This window comes from Alosa alosa, chromosome 2, assembly GCF_017589495.1.
Source record: "Alosa alosa isolate M-15738 ecotype Scorff River chromosome 2, AALO_Geno_1.1, whole genome shotgun sequence".
Classification (NCBI taxonomy): Eukaryota; Metazoa; Chordata; class Actinopteri; order Clupeiformes; family Clupeidae; genus Alosa; species Alosa alosa.
The window spans coordinates 9920526-9940227 of record NC_063190.1 but is presented as its reverse complement, the minus strand read 5'-3'; the positions used below and the strand labels follow the sequence as shown (position 1 = coordinate 9940227).

General features: G+C 44.5%; 1 protein-coding gene across 1 annotated transcript in view; it reads left to right on the top strand.

Moving 5' to 3' along the window:
• The window catches only part of LOC125289177 (roundabout homolog 2-like), a 158975-nt gene that overhangs the window by 34410 nt on the left and 104863 nt on the right, over positions 1–19702 (top strand). Inside the window, 1 exon segment of the mRNA XM_048235883.1 lies at positions 19025–19351. Coding sequence (XP_048091840.1) covers positions 19025–19351 — 327 coding nt within the window.

Sequence of the window (19702 nt, the reverse complement as noted above, 5' to 3'; positions counted from 1 at the left end):
TCTGAAATAGCTGCCAGCGGAGAAGTACTCTACATATCTGAATAAGTGTAGCTTATTCACCAAATAGCAGCCAAAATGTGACATGTAATAAGAGCTTAAGATTTAGCTGAGGTCTGCAGAGTAGTAGCTTGTATTCTCTCTCTCTCTCTCTCTCTCTCTCCTCTCCTGCTATAAGCTAGAGAGAGACTTATTAAACTCTCCAGATCTCCGTCTTTCAGCTGGAAGACTGCAGTCGAATGGAGTCTCTCCCTCCTCCATAAGCTCCTCAAAGCCCCTTTAACAGCCTGCCTTTGCCTTATTAGCATCCACTGCTTCCAGTTTGCCTTCCACTGCCAGCCATGTCTTCATGCCTCTGTCTCTCTCTTCATCTCTCTCTTTTGCACACCATCCCTTCATCTCTCTCCCTCTCCGTCCTGCTCTCTCATTCCTTCTCTCTATTTCTCTCTCCAACCATACCACCCTTCATCTCTCACTGCCTTGCTCTCTGTCTCTCTCTTTCTCTTTACATTTCTCTTTCTTTCCCTCCCTCTCTCCCTTCATATCTTTATTTCTCTCCATCCTTCTCTTTATCTTTCTCCCAACACCACACATGCCAACCCTCTCTCTCTCCTCCCATTCCCTCCAGTGGTGAGCTAACACTGATCTTTCTGCCAACACTAGCCCTCCACCTCCCTTACTCCCTTCATCTTTCTCTCCTTCTCTCCTCCTTTCTCCATCTCTCTCTCTCTCTCTCTCTTGCTTCTCTCATTCCTGTCCTCCGTCCTTCTCCACTGGATGGTGTACTAAACCTCATCTGTGTGTGTTGGTTATAAAATGTGTCAAGCCTGCATTTCTGTAACTGCCCTCTTCTTATAAATAAAGTGTTTTTTCTCCTGTTTTTCTCTCATTTCCCCCACAAATACATGCTGTTTTGTGCTGCCCCCTCCTCTCTCCTCCCACACTATACTGATGTGTGTTAACATAAGCACCCAGCACGCATTAAATTCATAGCCGACGGGGAGGGGCTCACTTTACAGTTTGTCCAGGCAGAATAGTGCAACCATTCCCCCTGTTTGTTCTGTTCAAGGAGTCTTTGCTTGTCAGATTGTGTGTGTGTGTGTGTGTGTGGTATGTGTGTGTGTGTGTGTGTGTGTGTGTGTGTGTGTGTGTGTGTGTGTTTGTGTGTGTGTGTGTGTGTGTGTGTGTGTGTGTGTGTGTGTGTGTGTGTTTGTGTGTGTGTGTGTGTGTGTGTGTGTGTGTGTGCGTACGAGCCATGTCCACTCAATGAGATTGCTCAGTGTTGCATGGGCCGGTAAAATCGGCAAGTTAATTTCCCCCTGAAGCATCTGCACTGAGAAAAAAAAAAGAGAGTGAAACCTGTTTTAGTTTTTTTTCTTCTCGTTTCTGTAAGTTTGGTTTGTCCTTCAGAGTGATTGCCAGTGAAATCGCCGCATCTGCTGATTTCGCAGCCTGGCGGTGGAAGAGAAGAGACAATAAGAGTAATTTTATTCATGGAACGGCATGTACTGCCGCTGTGTAATACCGTGTAATACGGTCGCCGTGGCCACTGTTTGGTTTCCTCTCGGCACCAATGCAAATGTCTGGGATTGATTCCCTCCTCCTCGGCTCTTTGTTTGCCGTCTGGAATGTTCTGAAACAAAATAAAAGGGGGTAAGTGGCGTTCCAGCTGACCAGCCGCCTGTTATGCTTGCGCCTGCCTTTTCTCTCCTCCGTCGGCCGAGAAACACTGCGACCCCGGCGTGGATCTATGGCTGAGCTGATTTAATGGCTGCACATATTGATTAGACTGAACCAGATCTGTCAATATCTTTGTAATGAGGGAAACAGGAGCCCAGGAATTCAACATGGCCTCCCTACCTCTTTTCAGTACCTGTCTTACAGTCACAATGCAATGTTTCATTTACTGTTCTGTATGATAGATGTACTCTCTATGTTGGACTTAGTCAAGTTAACTTAGGTGATCCTTGAGAGGATTATGTTATGAGTGTGTGTGCCCTGGCAATTCCTCTCCTCTAAAGTGATAGCTCCTGTCCTTTAGAGGAGATGAGTGTGTGTCCAGCAGCTGTCACTCGTCTGCGATTCGGCTGGCCACTTTCTGATGGGTTTGCCTTGTGGAGCTGTACTTACATCAGACGACCAGCAGGGGGCAGCAGTGCAGTGTGTGGCGGCAGAGGATAGCAGTGCTGCCTCCACTGCTCGTGGAGTGTGGGACTGTAGGGATTTGGAAGGGGCCGTGTGAGGTCTAGGAACACAAATATCCGCCCCAGCTGCCAAATCAAGGTAGAATAAACACACTTTTTTTCTTTTAGATAGCTACTGTACCTCACTCAGGGGCTAATTAAAGCACATCATAGCCGTGGAACTCCGTGTGTGTGTGTGTGTGTGTGTGTGTGTGTGTGTGTGTGTGTGTGTGCGTGTGTGGATTATCCAACCCCCCACAGATTCCGTTGTGTCCGTGTGTCTGATATTCAAAGTCCACTGTGATGATGCTCTGGGAAAGAACAGCCGATATCATTTTTCCTCTTTGCAAACAATCCCTGATAGTTTGAGTTTTTTTTTTTTTTTATCACTTTGAGGCCTCTGATCAGCATTGTTTGCTCTTCATGCCCTGATTCTTGGAGCAATACGATGCCCTTCGGCAAAGTTCTGTGATTGAATATATTCAATACACACAGACGAGGAAAAAACGAAACGAAAAAGAAAAGCACAAAGTGCCAAATTGATTTCAGGATGCGCAGCACGCATGACGATGAGAAGAGCGCACGTAGCTCAGGGTGATGATGAAGACAATAGATAATGCAAATGAACGATGGAAGCTGATGTTTGCTTACTGGCTGTGAGGAAAAATGAGAGAGAGATGGAGAAAGAGAGAGATAGGGGAGAGAGAAAAGGAGAATGAGAGAAAGACAGGCATAAAAAGAGAAAATGAGAGAGAAAGAGAAGAAGATTATTGTCTCTGTGTCCAAAAGGGCTTCAGGGGTTGGAAATGTCTCCAGTTCCTCCTCTTTTTCCTCATCCCCCTCTCCGTGCCATGCCTGGTTCTGTCTATTTGTTTTAATTTGCCTTCTTCAGCTGGAACATTGCAGCAGTTCTAGGAAGGCTAACAGGATTAAGAGGCAAACGGCACATCCCTCCCTCTCTCCCTCTCTCTCTCTCTCTCTCTCTCTCTCTCTCGCTCTTTCTCTCTTTCTCACTCTCTCACCCTCACTACCCGCCCGAGATTCGGCAAAGAGGCCATTTCTATGGAAATGCAATGTTTACACGCATGGGAGAAGTCTATTATCTGCCGTTTTGGGCACGTAAAAGCGGACGACAGGGTGTGGGCTTTTTTCTCTCTCCTTCTGTTTGAGTCCTCTCAGTTCTGCACCCCTCCATTTTTCAGTTTGCTCTATCTCTCCATTGCTCCATCTCTCTGTGACTCTCTCTCTCTCTCTCTCTCTCTCTCTCTCTCTTTCTCTCTGAAACACTGTTTTTCCCTTTTCTTCTGCCGCTGCTGCTCATCCATAGGAAAAACAAATTGTGTAAATGTCCTTGTGCTTGATTACACACACTACCCCCTCTGGCTGGATAACTGTGTGTATCTGGAGAACCATCTCACTCACATCTGCCTTTGCACATCATCCTCTGTGTGTGTGTGTGTGTGTGTGTGTGTGTGTGTGTGTGTGTGTGTGTGTGTGTGTGTGTGTGTGTGTGTGTGTGTGTGTGTGTGTGTGTGTGTGTGTGTGTGTGTGTGTGTGTGTGATATTTGGATTGGGTATTTGTACATGTTATGTATTTCAGTATGTGTCTGTATGTTTGTGTATGTACATAGTGTAGATGTAGCCTACATGTGTGTGTGTGTGTGTGTGTGTGTATGTGTCTGTGTGTATGTGTGTGTGTCTGTGTGTGTATTGTGTGTGTGTGTGTGTGTGTGTGTGTGTGTGTGTGTGTTTGTGTGTAGGGGGTGGGTGCACAAGACAAAATAGACCCTTTTTCACCTTTAATGGATTTAAGCAGTGCTGGTGGAATTGAGTGTCTTCTCAGGCTCGACTGCACCTCTGTGACCCGTATGTGTTGGGGAGGAGAGGGTGGAATGGGTGGTGGGGGCTGCATCAGAATGGGGAGGTGGAGGGGGGGGATGCAGTGTGTGTGTAGTGTCTGGAATCAGATTCAAAACGAGTGGTGGGTAATTTGTGAGCTAGCTTTCTCTCTCTCTCTCTCTCTCTCTCTCTCCTATTTCTTTCTCCCACTCCATCTGTCTCTCTCCATGTCCTTAAGAGCACTCATCCTGGAGAAGATCCTTCCTAGGTAATCACTGACAACCTCACACCATCAGATTGAAATGTGGCAGGGGGACTGATGCAATTACAATGAGAGGCTGCTTGGGATAAAAAAGCGTCCATCTCTTTAAAAAAAAAAAAGACGTAATAGGACATCAAACTGAACAAAAATTAAACCTTCACTGTAATGCTCTCAAGAGGAATCACATTTCCTCCTGAAGATACATCTTGTAGTCCATCAGGGGGGAGTGATGGAGTCCATGGAGTTGTTTTTGTTTTCCATAGCTAGATTTGCTGGCTCAGTGCGGTTGGTTTCCTTAGTGATGCTCAGATTATAGTTCAAAAGTGCATTATAGCGGAGGCATACGGATCAATCCCCAACGTCCAATCGCACAACCTGCCTACGGGCAGCAGACACAGGTCAATGGTCACTCTGGACAACAGAAAATTGTGTGCCTGTTTTCAGCTCATGTGCAGCCAATCAGCATCAATCATGGAGAGGACCACCTAACTCTCCCCCTAGGTGTTTTCTAGAATTCCAACAGAACATGTTGGGATTCTCAATAAACACATGATGGTCTCTATGGTCTCTATGGTCAAAACAATCAGGAAACAGGCTCCTGAGAGTAAGAGTATAATGGTTCAGTTAAGCTTTTATTCCCCTCTTATCTCGCCACCCAACGCATTTTCATTTGCTTCTGGCACTCATGACAAGTCTTTGTTGTGTTAGATTCTGGGTCAACTCATAGACACACTCCTGTGTGGTGGCTATTTGCATTGGATAAGGCCTGAGGACGCTGAGTGGGACAGACAGACTGTAATGACTCCCCCCACCCCACCCCACCCCACACATGCACACACACACACACACACACACACACACACACACACACACACACACACACACACACAAACACTCATTAACACACATCTTTCACTTCTCTTCCCAAAAAATATCTCGCACATTTGTCAAATTTAAATTTATCTTGACAAAACTCCTGCTATAGCTATCTCAAGAAAAGTATGAGAGTAGACATTTTGTTTCACTCTGTTTAATTGGTAAAAACTTTTAACACACAGCGAAAGTTAATTATAGAACTGCTAGCAAACTTCCGCACTGGATATACTATAGAATGGGAGGGCATATACTGTATTTGCAAACCTTGTGCACAAAATCTTGATCTTTTTTTTCCAGGGGTGAACCCTTTAAACTTGTTTGAACTCAGCCCAACACCACAAACAAACTGGTTTTATCCAAGGGACAAACAGACCAGTGTTCATGTCCTCCTCATGTTCACAGAGTTTTTCGTCCAAGCCACTGTAAGCTGGACAGGTGTCCACTCGTCCAGAGCCCTGTGGGCTCAGCCTTGTGTTGACTAGCAGGCCAGTGGCACCATCTGTTATTTGTGACATGCCCGAGCTGAACAAACACCAGGACGGAAAGGTAATGGTGTGCACAAAGCGGGCTGCGACCTTGACACTGTTCAGAGTGTGTGTTCCAGCATGGAGCATGGGAGAGCGAGAGAAAGAGAGAGAGAGAGAGAGAGAGAGAGAGAGAGAGAGAGAGAGAGGAGACGGGGTGGAAAAGAGGATAGATGGATGATGTAGTGTGATTTTTTCACACTGGAAAAATACTTGCATGTGTTGCCAGGCAACAACTGTGCCTCCATGCCTCTGACAGGATGAGGGATCGAGTGTCGGGGCAAAAGTGTGAGTTTCAAATGTGTGCAGGAAAAAAAGCGGAAAATAAACAAATAAAATGAAAATGTGGGCAGTGGGCATTTTGACCCTGCAAGCCAACGACGGCTAAGGCTGTTTGCACAGCTTACAGTATGAATCGCTCTCGCCTCGCTTTTGATCGCTGGCCTTGAAACATAAATTACCCGAGCGGTCACTGCCCTCTCCTTTTTGAAACAGGCTCCAACTCTGCTGGACCGAGGGCTCGAGGGCTCGAGGGCTTTATGCATGTCTCTCTCTCCCTCCCTCTCTCTCTCTCTTCCTGTCTCTCTCTCTCATTCTTTCTCTCTGGACATAAAACATCCCCACAGATTTAATTTAATGTCCACACCTCCAGCCTCTCGCCCCACTGGCCTGAGCTGCGGAGGCGATAAGAGGGGAGGGAGAGGAGAGGGAGAGGAGGCTGGCCAGCTGAGGAGAGCCAGAGCCCGAGTCAAAGAGATCATTAGTGGCTTCATTACCTCCAGCCTGTAGAACGGCGAATACCATGGACAAACACAGAGAGAAGGAGGGAGAGAGAGAGAGAGAGAGCAGGAGAGAGAGGGACGGAGAGACATAGACTGCATGAAAAAGGAGCAGAGGGGACAGTGAATCAGAGAGGGAGAGAGAATATATGGGAGAAAGACAGGGGCATAGAGGAAAAGGGAGAGAGAGAAGAAGATAAAGAGAGAAAGAGAAAAAAGAAAGAAAGAAAGAAAGAAAGAAAGAAAGAAAGAAAGAAAGACAGACAGAAAACAAAAACACAGGCTTGTTATACAACATTTCCATGGTGCTGGGCATTTACTTGTGTAGTTTATCTCTGGCTGTCAGCTCCATAATGGTGGTAATGGCCGGGGCTCTGAGTCTGAAGCACTCTGAGCTGAGGAGCCTGGACTCCTCTCCATTGCAGCTGTCTTGAGTGGTTTTATGGCTTCTTAAATAACTAGTTAGTTCAGTGGAGTACCGAGGCTTCTAGCAGTGCATCTAACAGAGAAAAACACTGCAAAGAAAATTGAAAAGTTCTTGAATGTGACCGCTACACCAAGTCCTCCCATTTCCAAGAGTATATGCTGTTTCTTTTTGACATAAGTCTACTATACACAATGTGTATATCATATTTAGAGAACATGAGAGTATGTTTCATTTGAAGGTGTATGCCATATGTTATGTACTGTATATGTGTACATATTGAAGTTCCCAAAGACCAATTGACTGAATTATTTCTCCTGTCTTAACCATGATTATTGGGTTATCGTGTCACTCTAACTAAGAATGATACAAGGCAGAGAAACTTTAAAGTTATCAGCCTTTCAGTGGAGTGATGGCCTCCACCTCACTCCTGTTCCTGGTACATTCTGATGTCTATGGCTCCTACTGTTTGTCTAGATGTTAGACCCTTAACTCCGTCATGTGTCTCTTAGGACCAAATGTACTAATGCTTTTGCGCCCACTTCAGGCATATCTATTTTGCAAGGGGCGCATAAAAAACATGGCGACGTATGTACAAACAGGCCGCTGATTACCCGATGAACTGCAGGTTTGATAAATACCACGTATACTAAAGAATTACAGCGTGCACTTTCTGCGGCTTGGCCATGGCGCTGATAATGCTATGTTCGTAAGTGTACGTACATCTGGCCCCCAGTGAGATGGTAAAAGGATGTGGGACCCTATGACCCTCTTCACTGAGGGCTGGCCAGAGGGCAAGAGCTAAGGCTGTGTGTGATCTGGATAGAGGTTAGGCTTCAAAGCAGGATGCCATCAAAGAGCCTTCAGAAGTAGAATCAGCATAATTGGTACATAACTGTTAATAATTGGTACATAACTGGTTAGATTTAACTTGCACAGGTCTCTCTCTTTCTCTCTCTCTCTCTCTCTGTGTGTGTGTGTGTGTGTGTGTGTGTTTGTGGCATATTTTGAATGCAGATGGCAGACTACAAACTACATGTAGAAACAGTTAAAGGAAAAACAGAGTATTCCAGTCGGCCATTACTCTGATCAATGCAGCTTTTGGTTAGAAAAGTGGATGGTTGCAAACTCATAGAGAATTGAATGTATGTAACCTCAGCCTTGAGGCAGAGAATGGAACATTAGTGGTGTCGCTACCTTGGTGAAAATCCAGGCATGCCTTGCGTCTAGTAACTCCCACACTGTGTCTACTACATGAACGCTCAAACAGTCTTTGTTGAGTTTATATGAGTGGGTGTATTTTCTGTTTGTCATACATTACTTTTGATCACACACACACACACACACACACACACACACACACACACACACACACACTGATGAGTAGTGTTAGTGAGACATTCTTTCATCCATAAAATCAATGGCTGCTAATGACAGCGGTCTTGCCCCCGGCCCTCGGACAGAAAGCTGTGTTTAGATGCTTATCGACGCCATGGATTGCTGCTGAAAGAGGGCTGAGTTGACCTCCTAGCTGTTAGACCAGGATGAAGTGTCAGGTTAGTAAATAAGTAGTGCTCCAGGATGGCATGTTAGCAGAAGTAGACACACAGTCATGTACTGTACACATGCATGCATTATACTCTATCTCTCCTAGAATGCATCCCCCAACACAAACACACGCACGGCCACACACAAATACACACACACACACACACACACACACATACACAGACACAGCACAATCACACAGACACAGACACACACAGCACACACACACCCACAGACACAGCACACACACACCCACACACACACACACACACACACACACACACACACACACACACACACACACACACACACACACACACACACACACACACACTAAAACACACAGACACACACAGCACACACGCCCACAGACACAGCACACACACATACACAGACACACACACACACACATGCCCACAGACACACACTCTACCCACTCCCGGCCCCCTTTGTAGGCCCATGTATGTGGTTCGGCAAGCTTTTTTTGTGAGGGGATTTGTCCCCTTACTATTTAAAGCTAGTCCTATAATAATGACTTGTATTCGTGTGCTCATTTGTGGCGAGTCTGTATGCAAACACTGTCTCCTGAAGCCCAAATTATCTGTGGTAGATAGCTGCAGTTCATTTTTCATTTGGGCTACAGCAGGAAAATAATGACTTGGTGACTCATGGGATATGCCAAACATGTACTCAGTTTAATTTTAATATGGTAAGCTCTGTCAGCACAGTGCCGCTTTACTCCTGAAGCACAGGAATGGGAAAGCTGGGCTCCATCTTTGAAGGCTAGTGCCGGTGTTTACTGTTATATTTATTTTCATTTTTCACTAGAGGTGAATGTCTTTGTGTTTGTTTGTCGGAATGCTAGTTTTTTTTTTTCATGTGTGTACAGTATGTGTGTATGTGTGTGTGCTCATTGATGTATCTGAATCACATATGTTTGCAGATGGCTTAAACAATTAAAAGATTCACTGAGTGAAACAAGAAAAAAGCTACACACACGCACACACACACACACACACACACACACACACAGACAAACTAACCCACAAAATGAATGACACAGCCAAGCACATATATATATTTTTTAAAAATGTTTATTGTCACTCTGGTGGTGTTCAAGCTCAATTGGAATAGGTGTTACATTGTATGTAAAAGTTAAGCTCACTCTCGTGGGAGCTCTGCTCTCACTTGGCATTGAGTTTGCAACCTACAGCAGCCGAAGTATAGATTTGCCTTTCATTGAGCAGTTTAGCCTGTATTGAGTGATGGCCACGGTTGTGGGCGATGGAGGTTTCGCCTGCCATAGAGGTAGCTGAGGAAAGAGTGCGCTTGTGTGGGCAGTCATAATCTGTGTCTGTACCCAGCAAAGAAAGGATTTTTACTTTCTTCATGGCTTTTATAAAGAGTTTATGCTTCCGTTTCAGTTCATCCAAACAGTGTTTTTACTGTAGACTTTGAGCTGTCAGCACTGCAGACAAACAGGGGTAATCAAAAACATTTTATGTTGCATATAGGACAATCAATAAAATGGATTTCTGTTTTTCATATCTGCATGCATTCGGTTCTTCCAGTAGGCTGCTGGCCACATGATTACTTTTTACTCCTATAATGTGACTGCATGGTTGACTGCAAAACATTTCAGTGTTATCTAAATTAAATCTAGAATGTGATATGTGATTTTAGGTCACCATGTGACAGTGGGTTTATCTTAACGTGGGTGGAATCTTCCCAAACTAATCCAAACACAGGGTTTATGCCTCAGGATGCTAGACAGTCTGTTCGCCATTGACCCCGTACCAATAGAATTGCTGTAAATGCAAGTAAAACATCATTACCGGCATTGCAAAGACGTCAATAGGGGCCGCCAAAACATTATGCGTTTCTGAGAAAAGCCCATCAACCATTACAGTTTTAGAGCATCTGACTTGAGTCATAAGCTTGTGACTTGTGATATTTCTTTTCACGGAAATGTTTGTCTATTTCATAGCTCTTGCATATCGACTGAAGTGCAGAAATGGAGTAGCCTATGACTTTCCAGAAAACCCAAAGTTCAGTCACAAACACGAACATAGCCTATGTTGCTAGTTGCCCTGAATGTATTATCTTTTCACAATTAACTTTAATTTAGAATGCCTCTTATTTAAAAAAATCTACACTTCAACACCTGCACTCAGCGTACTGTTGCCTTTGCTGTGTGAGAGTATAAGGTTGAAGCAGCCTCGCATTGGCGTCTGACTGTTGTGTCAAGGTTTTCAATTGGCGGAGGATCAACCGAGTGCAGTCATTCAGCGCTGTCTGACTATACACACATACGATGGCACGCCGCACAGAGCGGGCACCGGAGTGAGCGCGAGCTCTTTTCGTGTGTAATTTAAAATGCTTTCATTTGGGTCTGTGAGTATGTACTGGGTTTTTTATTTATCAACGGATAAGCGAAATAGGACGCGTGTGTTAGACAATTGGTGGAGGACATACCAGGAGTAAAATTCCGTAAGCAAAGTGCAAAATGAAAACGTTTAAATTTCGATAGATGTTTGGAAAAAGATATCTATCAGAGTTCACTGGACTGTTTTACACGTTTCCTTATTGTTTCAAAGACGGGACAATGCTGTAAGGTGAAGAGGAGAAAGGACAGGTTGATGGAGAGGTTGACTTGTTATTGAGAGAGCACTTGACATCGTATCCAAGACGTTGCGCTCTCGAAAAGGATGGAGTAGCCCGTTTTTTTGGTCTTGAATCTAAACAGTCTGTCGACAACCACCGAGAACTTGAACCTGATAAGAGCTGGTATCAGCCAAGAAGTGAAATCACCCATTCTGCAAGTTTGCTCAAGTAGTGGTGTCCGGAGTTTGTGCACTCGTGAACGTGGAGGTTACTATGCCACAATGAATCTGCTGCAGTTTGTCATCCTCTGTGGAATTTTGCATACACAAGTAATAGGTGAGTTGAATGTAAGAGTTAACCCATGTGTATGGAAGACAGTTGATGTTGTAAAATGATCTTGTGGCTGTGCAGCTAACATATTCCAAGCTCTCAACGCAACAGTTTATGGTCTCAGGAAAGGATAGTTTATGTTATCATATAAGCTAGAAATTGTCTTTTGCCTTGGCAGCAGTATAGAATGTTCATACATTCCTGTTAAAATCAAAATACAGGCTGGAGAATAGCAGAGAAAGGACATAGCAAGAGCTGCTAGGTCCTCCATCAAGACCACTCAATTGACGTTGCTTGCATTGCAAGTAGCAGCCATTACAGATACTGAAGTATCAATTAACGTGATGCGCTGCGGCAGGATTTAAATTAATTCGTGCAAGCTTTAACCGGATCGTGATTCAATTACTCACTTTCATGCCTTTAGTCCAGTAATTTCATTAATTCGTTGGTCAGAGGATACACTATAGTGTGTCGTATCGAATCAATTTGTTGTCTTAATAAAAGGATGGAATATGACATATTTCACACAGGTGGCTCAAGTCGTGCCTGCACAGTAGGCCATCCCCGCAAAAAAATCACATCGTGGCAACATCTGCTATATATATATATATATATATAGCATATATATATATAATTCAAGTCCTTGTCAGGCACCTTTAAATCTCACACTTACTTATCTGTGTTTATTTGAGAGTGGCACTAGTCACGTTTGCAGTGGAGAGCCTCAGTCATAGTGTAATAGTTAATTAAGGATTGATTAGGATGTTGACCTCCTTCAGCTCGGGGTTGTGCCACAAGTAGATAAGCATATGTGGATCACATTTTGTAGGTTGAGGCTGGCGTGGCATGCATGCATTTCATAATATATTTTGATGGGGATATGTGGATATGTTATCCCCAATAGTCAACTATGCTCAAAATGTACCCCCCAATATAAAGAAAAAGATTGTTATGCTGCAATTGCCTATCACTTATTGCTGTTTGAAGCAATCACTTGATATAATCACAAGCTAAACTCAACAGTTGTTAACAAGGCTATAGCCATAGAGTCAGCATTTGAGGGGGGGCATATGTCCAATAAACAAATTCATTAACAGATGGAGTGATATTTTTTATATATGATTTCTTTTAAAATAGTGTCTAATAATAACAATTGCACCCTAGACACTTTAACTGGATATGCCCTTATTTCCTCTTTGCCCCATTCCTCATCCAACATGCCACCTTCTCCTGCATGATTGGCATCATCATGTGCTCATCAAGTGATCGACCTGCTTTCATGTTTGTTACGTTTTCATGTCATTTTCTGATGTGGGACATTGACATCACCATAGGTTATCCGTGAATAAACCCGCCCATCAGATATTGTTTTGGTTTTCTCTGAAATGCCAACACCCAAGGCCAACTGTAAATGTTTATGTGTTGGTTAGTTATGTTGATGGTTACATTAACTAATCGTAGCGTGTGACATGTCCCACGTCAACAAATGTTTTCATGCAGGCAGTTTGTGGTATGTGGATGGGGTAATGCCCTGCATGTCTGTCTTTAAGGTTAACAAAACTATTTGGCCAAATGTGTCAGTAATTGCATAAAGATGAAACAAACATTTTTGGTGAAAGCAAGTCAATCTGCAAAACGCTGTATGGTGTACAGAGCCTCCCAGAGATTAGTCATTATTTCTTGATTTTCCAATTCAGATCAGAAATGGTTACTTATCCATTTCCTGAACATCAAGAAACATTGTTACTTCTTATGTTTTCACTCTGGAGCATTCAGATTAGCCGAGAGAGAGAGAGAGAGAGAGAGAGAGAGAGAGAGAGAGAGAGAGAGCCAATCGGGCAGGGTTTCAATTGCCATAGAAGGTGGCATGGTTGAGTGAGGAAAGAGCAAGGAGGAAATGAGGACATATCCAGTTAAAAAGTGTCATAGCTTAGTCTAGGGGGCAATTGTGTTGGTTTCAATACTGTTTACATGATCACACTGAACCATGGTAATCTGGCCACACGTCCTACCCAAAAGGACAAAATTAGAAGAAAGCAGACCAAACATACAAATATTGCGCGGCCAAGTTTTTAAATAAAAAAAAAAATACAATTTGCTTTGGCAAAACGTTGGCCACAATATCTGGACTTATTTTCCTATAGCCTAATAATGCATAATGCATTTTTATTTATATCATTAGTTATGGTTGTAATTTATTCATCCCTAATCAATGTCAATTAGAAAGAATATCTCAAAAAGGGGATGAACAGGGCTATGTAATACTGTTAGCCATTATTTTAAAGAGAAAATATAAACACATTACTCTGTTCATGAATTTGTGTATGGGACATTTGGTCCCCCCTAACGTTGACTCTATAGCTACGGCCTTGCATTTTCTGAACATGTTCTGCATGAGAGCATATTTTCAGGATGGCAGGTGCTTTTCACTCAGACATTGTTTGCGTTGTGGTTTCACCTGACTAGAAAGTTAATAGTATTGGCAGCTGCAGGATCACTCACCTCTTTCTGGTCGTTCCCTGTTGTCCTTGCTATAGCACTAATGTCAAATATTACTCTAACCAACATGGCTCTTTGAAAGCAGTCTTTTATTCACGGGAGATACCTTAATGCATATACTAAGTACTGGCAGTTTGGTATGTAATTGTAGTAGGTCTTGTCACTTCATTTAAAAGTCATATTAGCCAGCAGGTGTCTGGTGTCTCATTGAGGGCATCTCTAATGCTTAAGAGCCAGTTCTGCCCCTTTGGCTGTTCCCAGTGCAACTGTGAAAAGCTTTGAATCATTTGGACTTCTGATCTGATTGGTGCGTGTGGTGTGAGGTCGGGTTGCAAATAAGGTGAAATATGATAGTCAAGGTCAAATATGTTTGATTTCACCTTCTTATCAAATTGAGTTGATGGATTAGAGTTTTCTGGTGCTGTGTCTTTAAGTGGATAGCTAGGGAAATGCCTGCCTCTCTCACCAGAGCTGAATTGGCTGGGAACATGAAACAGTTTTATCACTTTTAAGATGTGAAAAGAGGAAGTCTGTCAGGGCGAATACATGTGGATAAAAGAGCATGAAACAGTCCTTTTTTTCTCCTGTGCTTCCCACCTCCAATTTTCTAGCTGAACTGCTCAATATATTTCAGGTTTGTTATGGATAGATAGTCTGTGTTTTGGTGCTCTTTGTATTCATTTATGGATATGCAGTATCAGCAAAGTGTTGTTTAGATACCAGTGAGAATTAACATGTGGTCTTGAAATGGTCTTGAGACTGAGCATTAGCCTCCCTGATAGCAGGCAACCCTGAATCAGATCTGGGCCACTTCTGGGATGATGGTTCCCCTCCTGACCTGATCCTTATCTGGGCCAGATCCAAGCCAGACCCACAGTCTGATCTCTGGGCCATTGAGCTTGAAAGCTGGGACAAAGCCGCACATCTGCGTAGACATCATGGCTCTATTTACCTTTGATTCCTCTGTTGGAACTGGCAACGTTAAGATTGATTACCCCCCCCCCCCACACAGATCACAGGGCTAATTTAAAGGATAGTGCTATTATGCATGCATGCATGAGAAGATGGGATTCTTCAGTGGTGTTTTCCTTTTTTTATTACCACGTTGTGAATTATTAATGACAAAGAAAATTACATTTAAATGGCGCTACCGTGGTTGTCGGGAGAACAAGGCATACAGCAGTTATTGTTATGACTGTAGCCAATTGGCTTTTGTGGGGGAAATTATTCTCCTATGCAATTGGATGTACCGGGGAAATGCCACCTGGAATGGATACGACAGACCATTGGGTGCGGACGGCAGAGAGCAAAAGAGCGAGAGTGGCGTTTCTCGTACGCGTGTGTTCTCCGTTTAGCCCGGACTCCAGGAAATATCAGTGAAGCATGACAAGTGACATTTCTGCGCTAACTTGGCCACTGCTCCAGTGCCCATTCACACGAAGTACAAAGCAGTGAAAAGACACTGGCCGTCGCATATATGCATGCATGAACACTCACATGTAGCCACACATACAAATGTACACTTACACACGCACACACACACACACACACATACACACACACACATACACACAGTTCCAGTGGGCAACTGTGTGTAAATGCTTTAACTTTTATATTACATTTGGACAGTTGTGCATGTACTATGCAATGATCTACTTGACTGGTAAACAAATCCAACGAAGGCAAAATTAAATGACTTCAATTTTTTGCAAGTGGCTATATACACTTGTTAATAAAAGATAGCATACACTTCACATGCCAAACCTTCAGTATGTTATCACTGCATCCAGTACTAATAGCAATCAATTGAGAGACAAAGACACTGAATGCCACAAATAGCTTTGTTGTAGTGTTAGTCCCCCCTCCCCTTCTCTCTCTCTCTCACACACACACTCTCTCTCTCTCTCTCTCTCTCTCTCTCTCTCTTTCTGTGTGTGTGTGTGCATGGAAGAAGCGCAGTGCATAAATCGTTTGGGCAGCCGTATGCGCAGAGACCACCGAGGGGATTAATGGAACGAGAGCCGTTTACTTGCGCGGCCGCGTCGCCTGGTTTTGTAATGCCAGCCGAGTGAACACAGGCTCGGCTCGCTCCATTAAAAAGACGGCAGAGGGGGTTGGTGGGGAGGGATGGAGGGAGGGGGGGAGTGACTGAGGGGGTCAGCACACATGAGTGGGCCGAACACGGGGCATTAGTTGATCTGCGCGGCATTGTCGGAGAGTTACACTGGTGATATATATATGTGTGTGTGTGTGTGTGTGTGTGTGTGTGTGTGTGTGTGTGTGTGTGTTTGTGTATGAGCAGGGGTGGGGATATGGTTGGGGTGGGGGGTCTGTTGCTCTGGGGAGTTCTGAGGCAGTGCCAGGCGACAGGATTTAACTAAACCCTGCCGCTGGAAACAGAACTGGGCCCCCGCAATGAGATTGTGCTCCTCTTGTTTCCTTTTTGTTGTCGTTATTGTTGTTTATGTGGTGGGGGTGGGGGGTGGGGGCTGTGTAAGAAGGCGTGTTGAATTGGGAGGGGGGATGCCTATTGGAAATCTAATTGAACTTGCTGTTTCCACTATAATGGAATTTAATGTTGTTCATTTGTGGGCCAGTGGTCATCATCCCTGTGGTTTAATCTCAACAAGTATTGTGTGCCTGCTACTGCCCGGCTGTGGACCTCGGCTTTCCTAGAACACCCATGAGAGAAGAGAGAAGGGTGGGGGTGGGGTGGGGGGCTTAAACTCTGTACTCTGTAAAAGCTGCTAACTCTGCTAAGGCAGAAGGCATTTCCATCACTGTGTCATGTAAGCTGGCCAGAAGGATATTATCCCAGTAAACAAGACCATCTCCAGGCCTAATAATGGAAACTACAGTAAGCTTCCTTCCTTGGCAGTAAGAGGAAATGGGTGATTTTGTTTACCAGAACCAAACGCTGACTGAGATACTTTGGCCACATAAAACCTTTCGGTTTAATACGATAACATTGAACTCATAATTGGTGTGCCAGATGTTAAATGACCTCTTGGTGCAGCAGATGCAGGTCCCTCCTGAATGATGAAATGTGTGCATCAACGGGCTCAAGTGTGTGTGGGGTGCTCAGAGAACTTTGTTGTCTTGGGAAAGGTAGTAGTGGTGGTGGACTGATGAGGGGATGTTGTTGATGTTGTTGGTGGTTGGCGATAACAGGAAGTCCCCCTCAACACACACACGCACCTCTCCAACCTGTCTGCCCCCTCCCCCACACTAAGGCTTATTTCCTCTCCTTTTCTCCTCTCCTGGTGCTCTCCCACTCTCATCCGACAGCTGACATGAAGTATGAGTTCCCGTGGAGGGAGAGAGAGAGAGAGAGAGAGATAGAGATAGAGATAGAGAGAGTGATAGAGAGAGAGAGAGAGAGAGAGGCTAACAATACCCTTATAACCAGGCAGTGACTTCATTACTGCTATCAGTGCAGGAGGCTTTTCAACGGGAGTGAAACAGTGGGACACCAAAAAGCCCAACATGGGTCTACACAGAAACACTGCTGTAGATTTCAAGTGTGTGTGTGTGTGTGTGTTTGTGTGTGTGTGTGTGTGTGTGTGTGTGTGTGTGTGTGTGGTGTGTGTGTGTGTGTGTGTGTGTGTGTACAGTATGTGTTTGAGTGTGTGTGTATGTGTTATGATAAAAAGACTGACCAAAGCCAATTTGTATAATTAAGAGTAAGATTATAAAATATGATGATCCCAAAGTGCTTAAATTGCAATATCATAAGTAACCCCCCCCCCCCCCCCCCCCCCCCCCCCCCCCCACACACACACACACACACACACACACACACACAAACAAATACAGATAAGCACATAAGAATATTTGTTATTCTATGTATGCAAAGCCCATGCAAACTACTGCATGCACATACACACACACACACACACACACACACACACACACACACACACACACACACACACACACACACACACACACAAAACACCACCACCATTACCCAGATCTGAAAGGAATAGAGCACTTGACTGAGTCTCTTAATGAAAAAGCTAATTGGACATAATGACTCCTTCACTCCTGTCTGTCAGGGCGAGTATTGAGCTGCCTGGATCCTGGTGACATGGCTCCCGTGGCTGCCTATCAGAGACTCCTACGCACCACGCACACACACACACACACACACACACACACACACACACCAGTTGTCCCCTTGCTCCTTCAGTCTCCTGCTTGCTTCCATTTATCCATTCACAGAACACAGCCTCTTGAGTCGCTCACAGTTAGTTAGCCACTCACTCATTTACCAAGTCATGTGCTCAGATGATCAGCCAGTTCAACACCCAGCTGCTTTCTTGTTCACTTTTTACTCCTTCATTTCTCATTCACTCATTCACTCATTCACTCATTCACTCATTCACTCATTGACTCCTATCCTCCCACTCACCCTCTCACTTACTCAGTGTCCTTATAGAGAGTGCTATTTGCTTACTCACTCACTCACTCACTCACTCACTCATCCACCCACTTGACTCATTCACTCACTCACTCTCGCTACTAAGTCATCCATTCATCTGTTTCCTCACTCACTCATCCATGCATAATACACCTACATGCAATTGCCTTTTCTCACTCACTCAATTATACACTTCAGTTCACATTCAGTTCATTCATTCATTCATTCATTCATTCATTCATTCATTCATTCATTCTCAATCTCTTGTTCTTTTCATTCAACCACATAAATCCACCCAGTTATCAGTCAAAAAATCAGTCATCCAAATACTAACTCATCCACTGAGTCAGCCAGACACTGCTGAGCATACAGCAGATTGCTCTCTGCAATCTCTGGGTTTGGTGGTGCTTACCGTACCTGGAAAGAGGCTGCAGTGGTCAGTGTACATCATGGATGAATCATAGATTCAGACTCACCATCGCTCTCACTGCCAGGAATAACGTTTCTGGGCATTAGTTTAGTTATAAATACATCTAGGCCTAGTTGGAGGACAAATGAGCATCGAATTTAATGACAACTTTGAAAAAAAAAAGTTGGATCACTAAGAAACTGTAATGAAGTCATGTAGGATGTGTGGACTATGTTTAATGGTTTGTTTTATGGATGCCAAAAGTATAGTAGTAGAATTATTTTGAAATCACAAAAACCCTCATTTTCCTCCTGCTTTCTCCCCCAGGCTCGCGACTGCGCCAGGAGGACTCTCCTCCCCGGATCGTGGAGCACCCGTCCGACCTGATCGTGTCCAAGGGCGAGCCGGCCACGCTCAACTGCAAGGCGGAGGGCCGCCCGGCGCCCACAGTCGAGTGGTACAAGGACGGCGAGCGCGTGGAGACGGACCGCGACAACCCGCGCTCCCACCGCATGCTGCTGCCCAGCGGCTCGCTCTTCTTCCTGCGCATCGTCCACGGCCGCCGCAGCAAGCCCGACGACGGCACCTACGTGTGCATCGCCCGGAACTACCTCGGCGAGGCCGTCAGCCGAAACGCATCCCTGGAAGTCGCATGTAAGTGCTGAATTATGTCTTCTTGTGGTGTTGCTGTGTGGTTGAATTCGCTCAGGAGTTGGAATTAAAGCTTTCAGGGTTATGAGAATGGTTCTGAAATTGGAAAAAAAAATTGGCCCCATCTATAAGGGAAGAGATGGATTGGTTCAATTTGCTGGCTCATTAGTGGGGTTCACAGCATCAACATTTGCTTATTTGAAATAAAGCAGAAAATTGTTTTGGACCCGTTTCCTGTTGTGGAATGCCAAAATGTGTGTTCGCGGTGCTGGATCTTACCCATGCTAATGGTCTCAGTGATCACTACATCTTTCTTCCCAGACTTTTTATCTTCCTTAAAATGCAATGAACCTC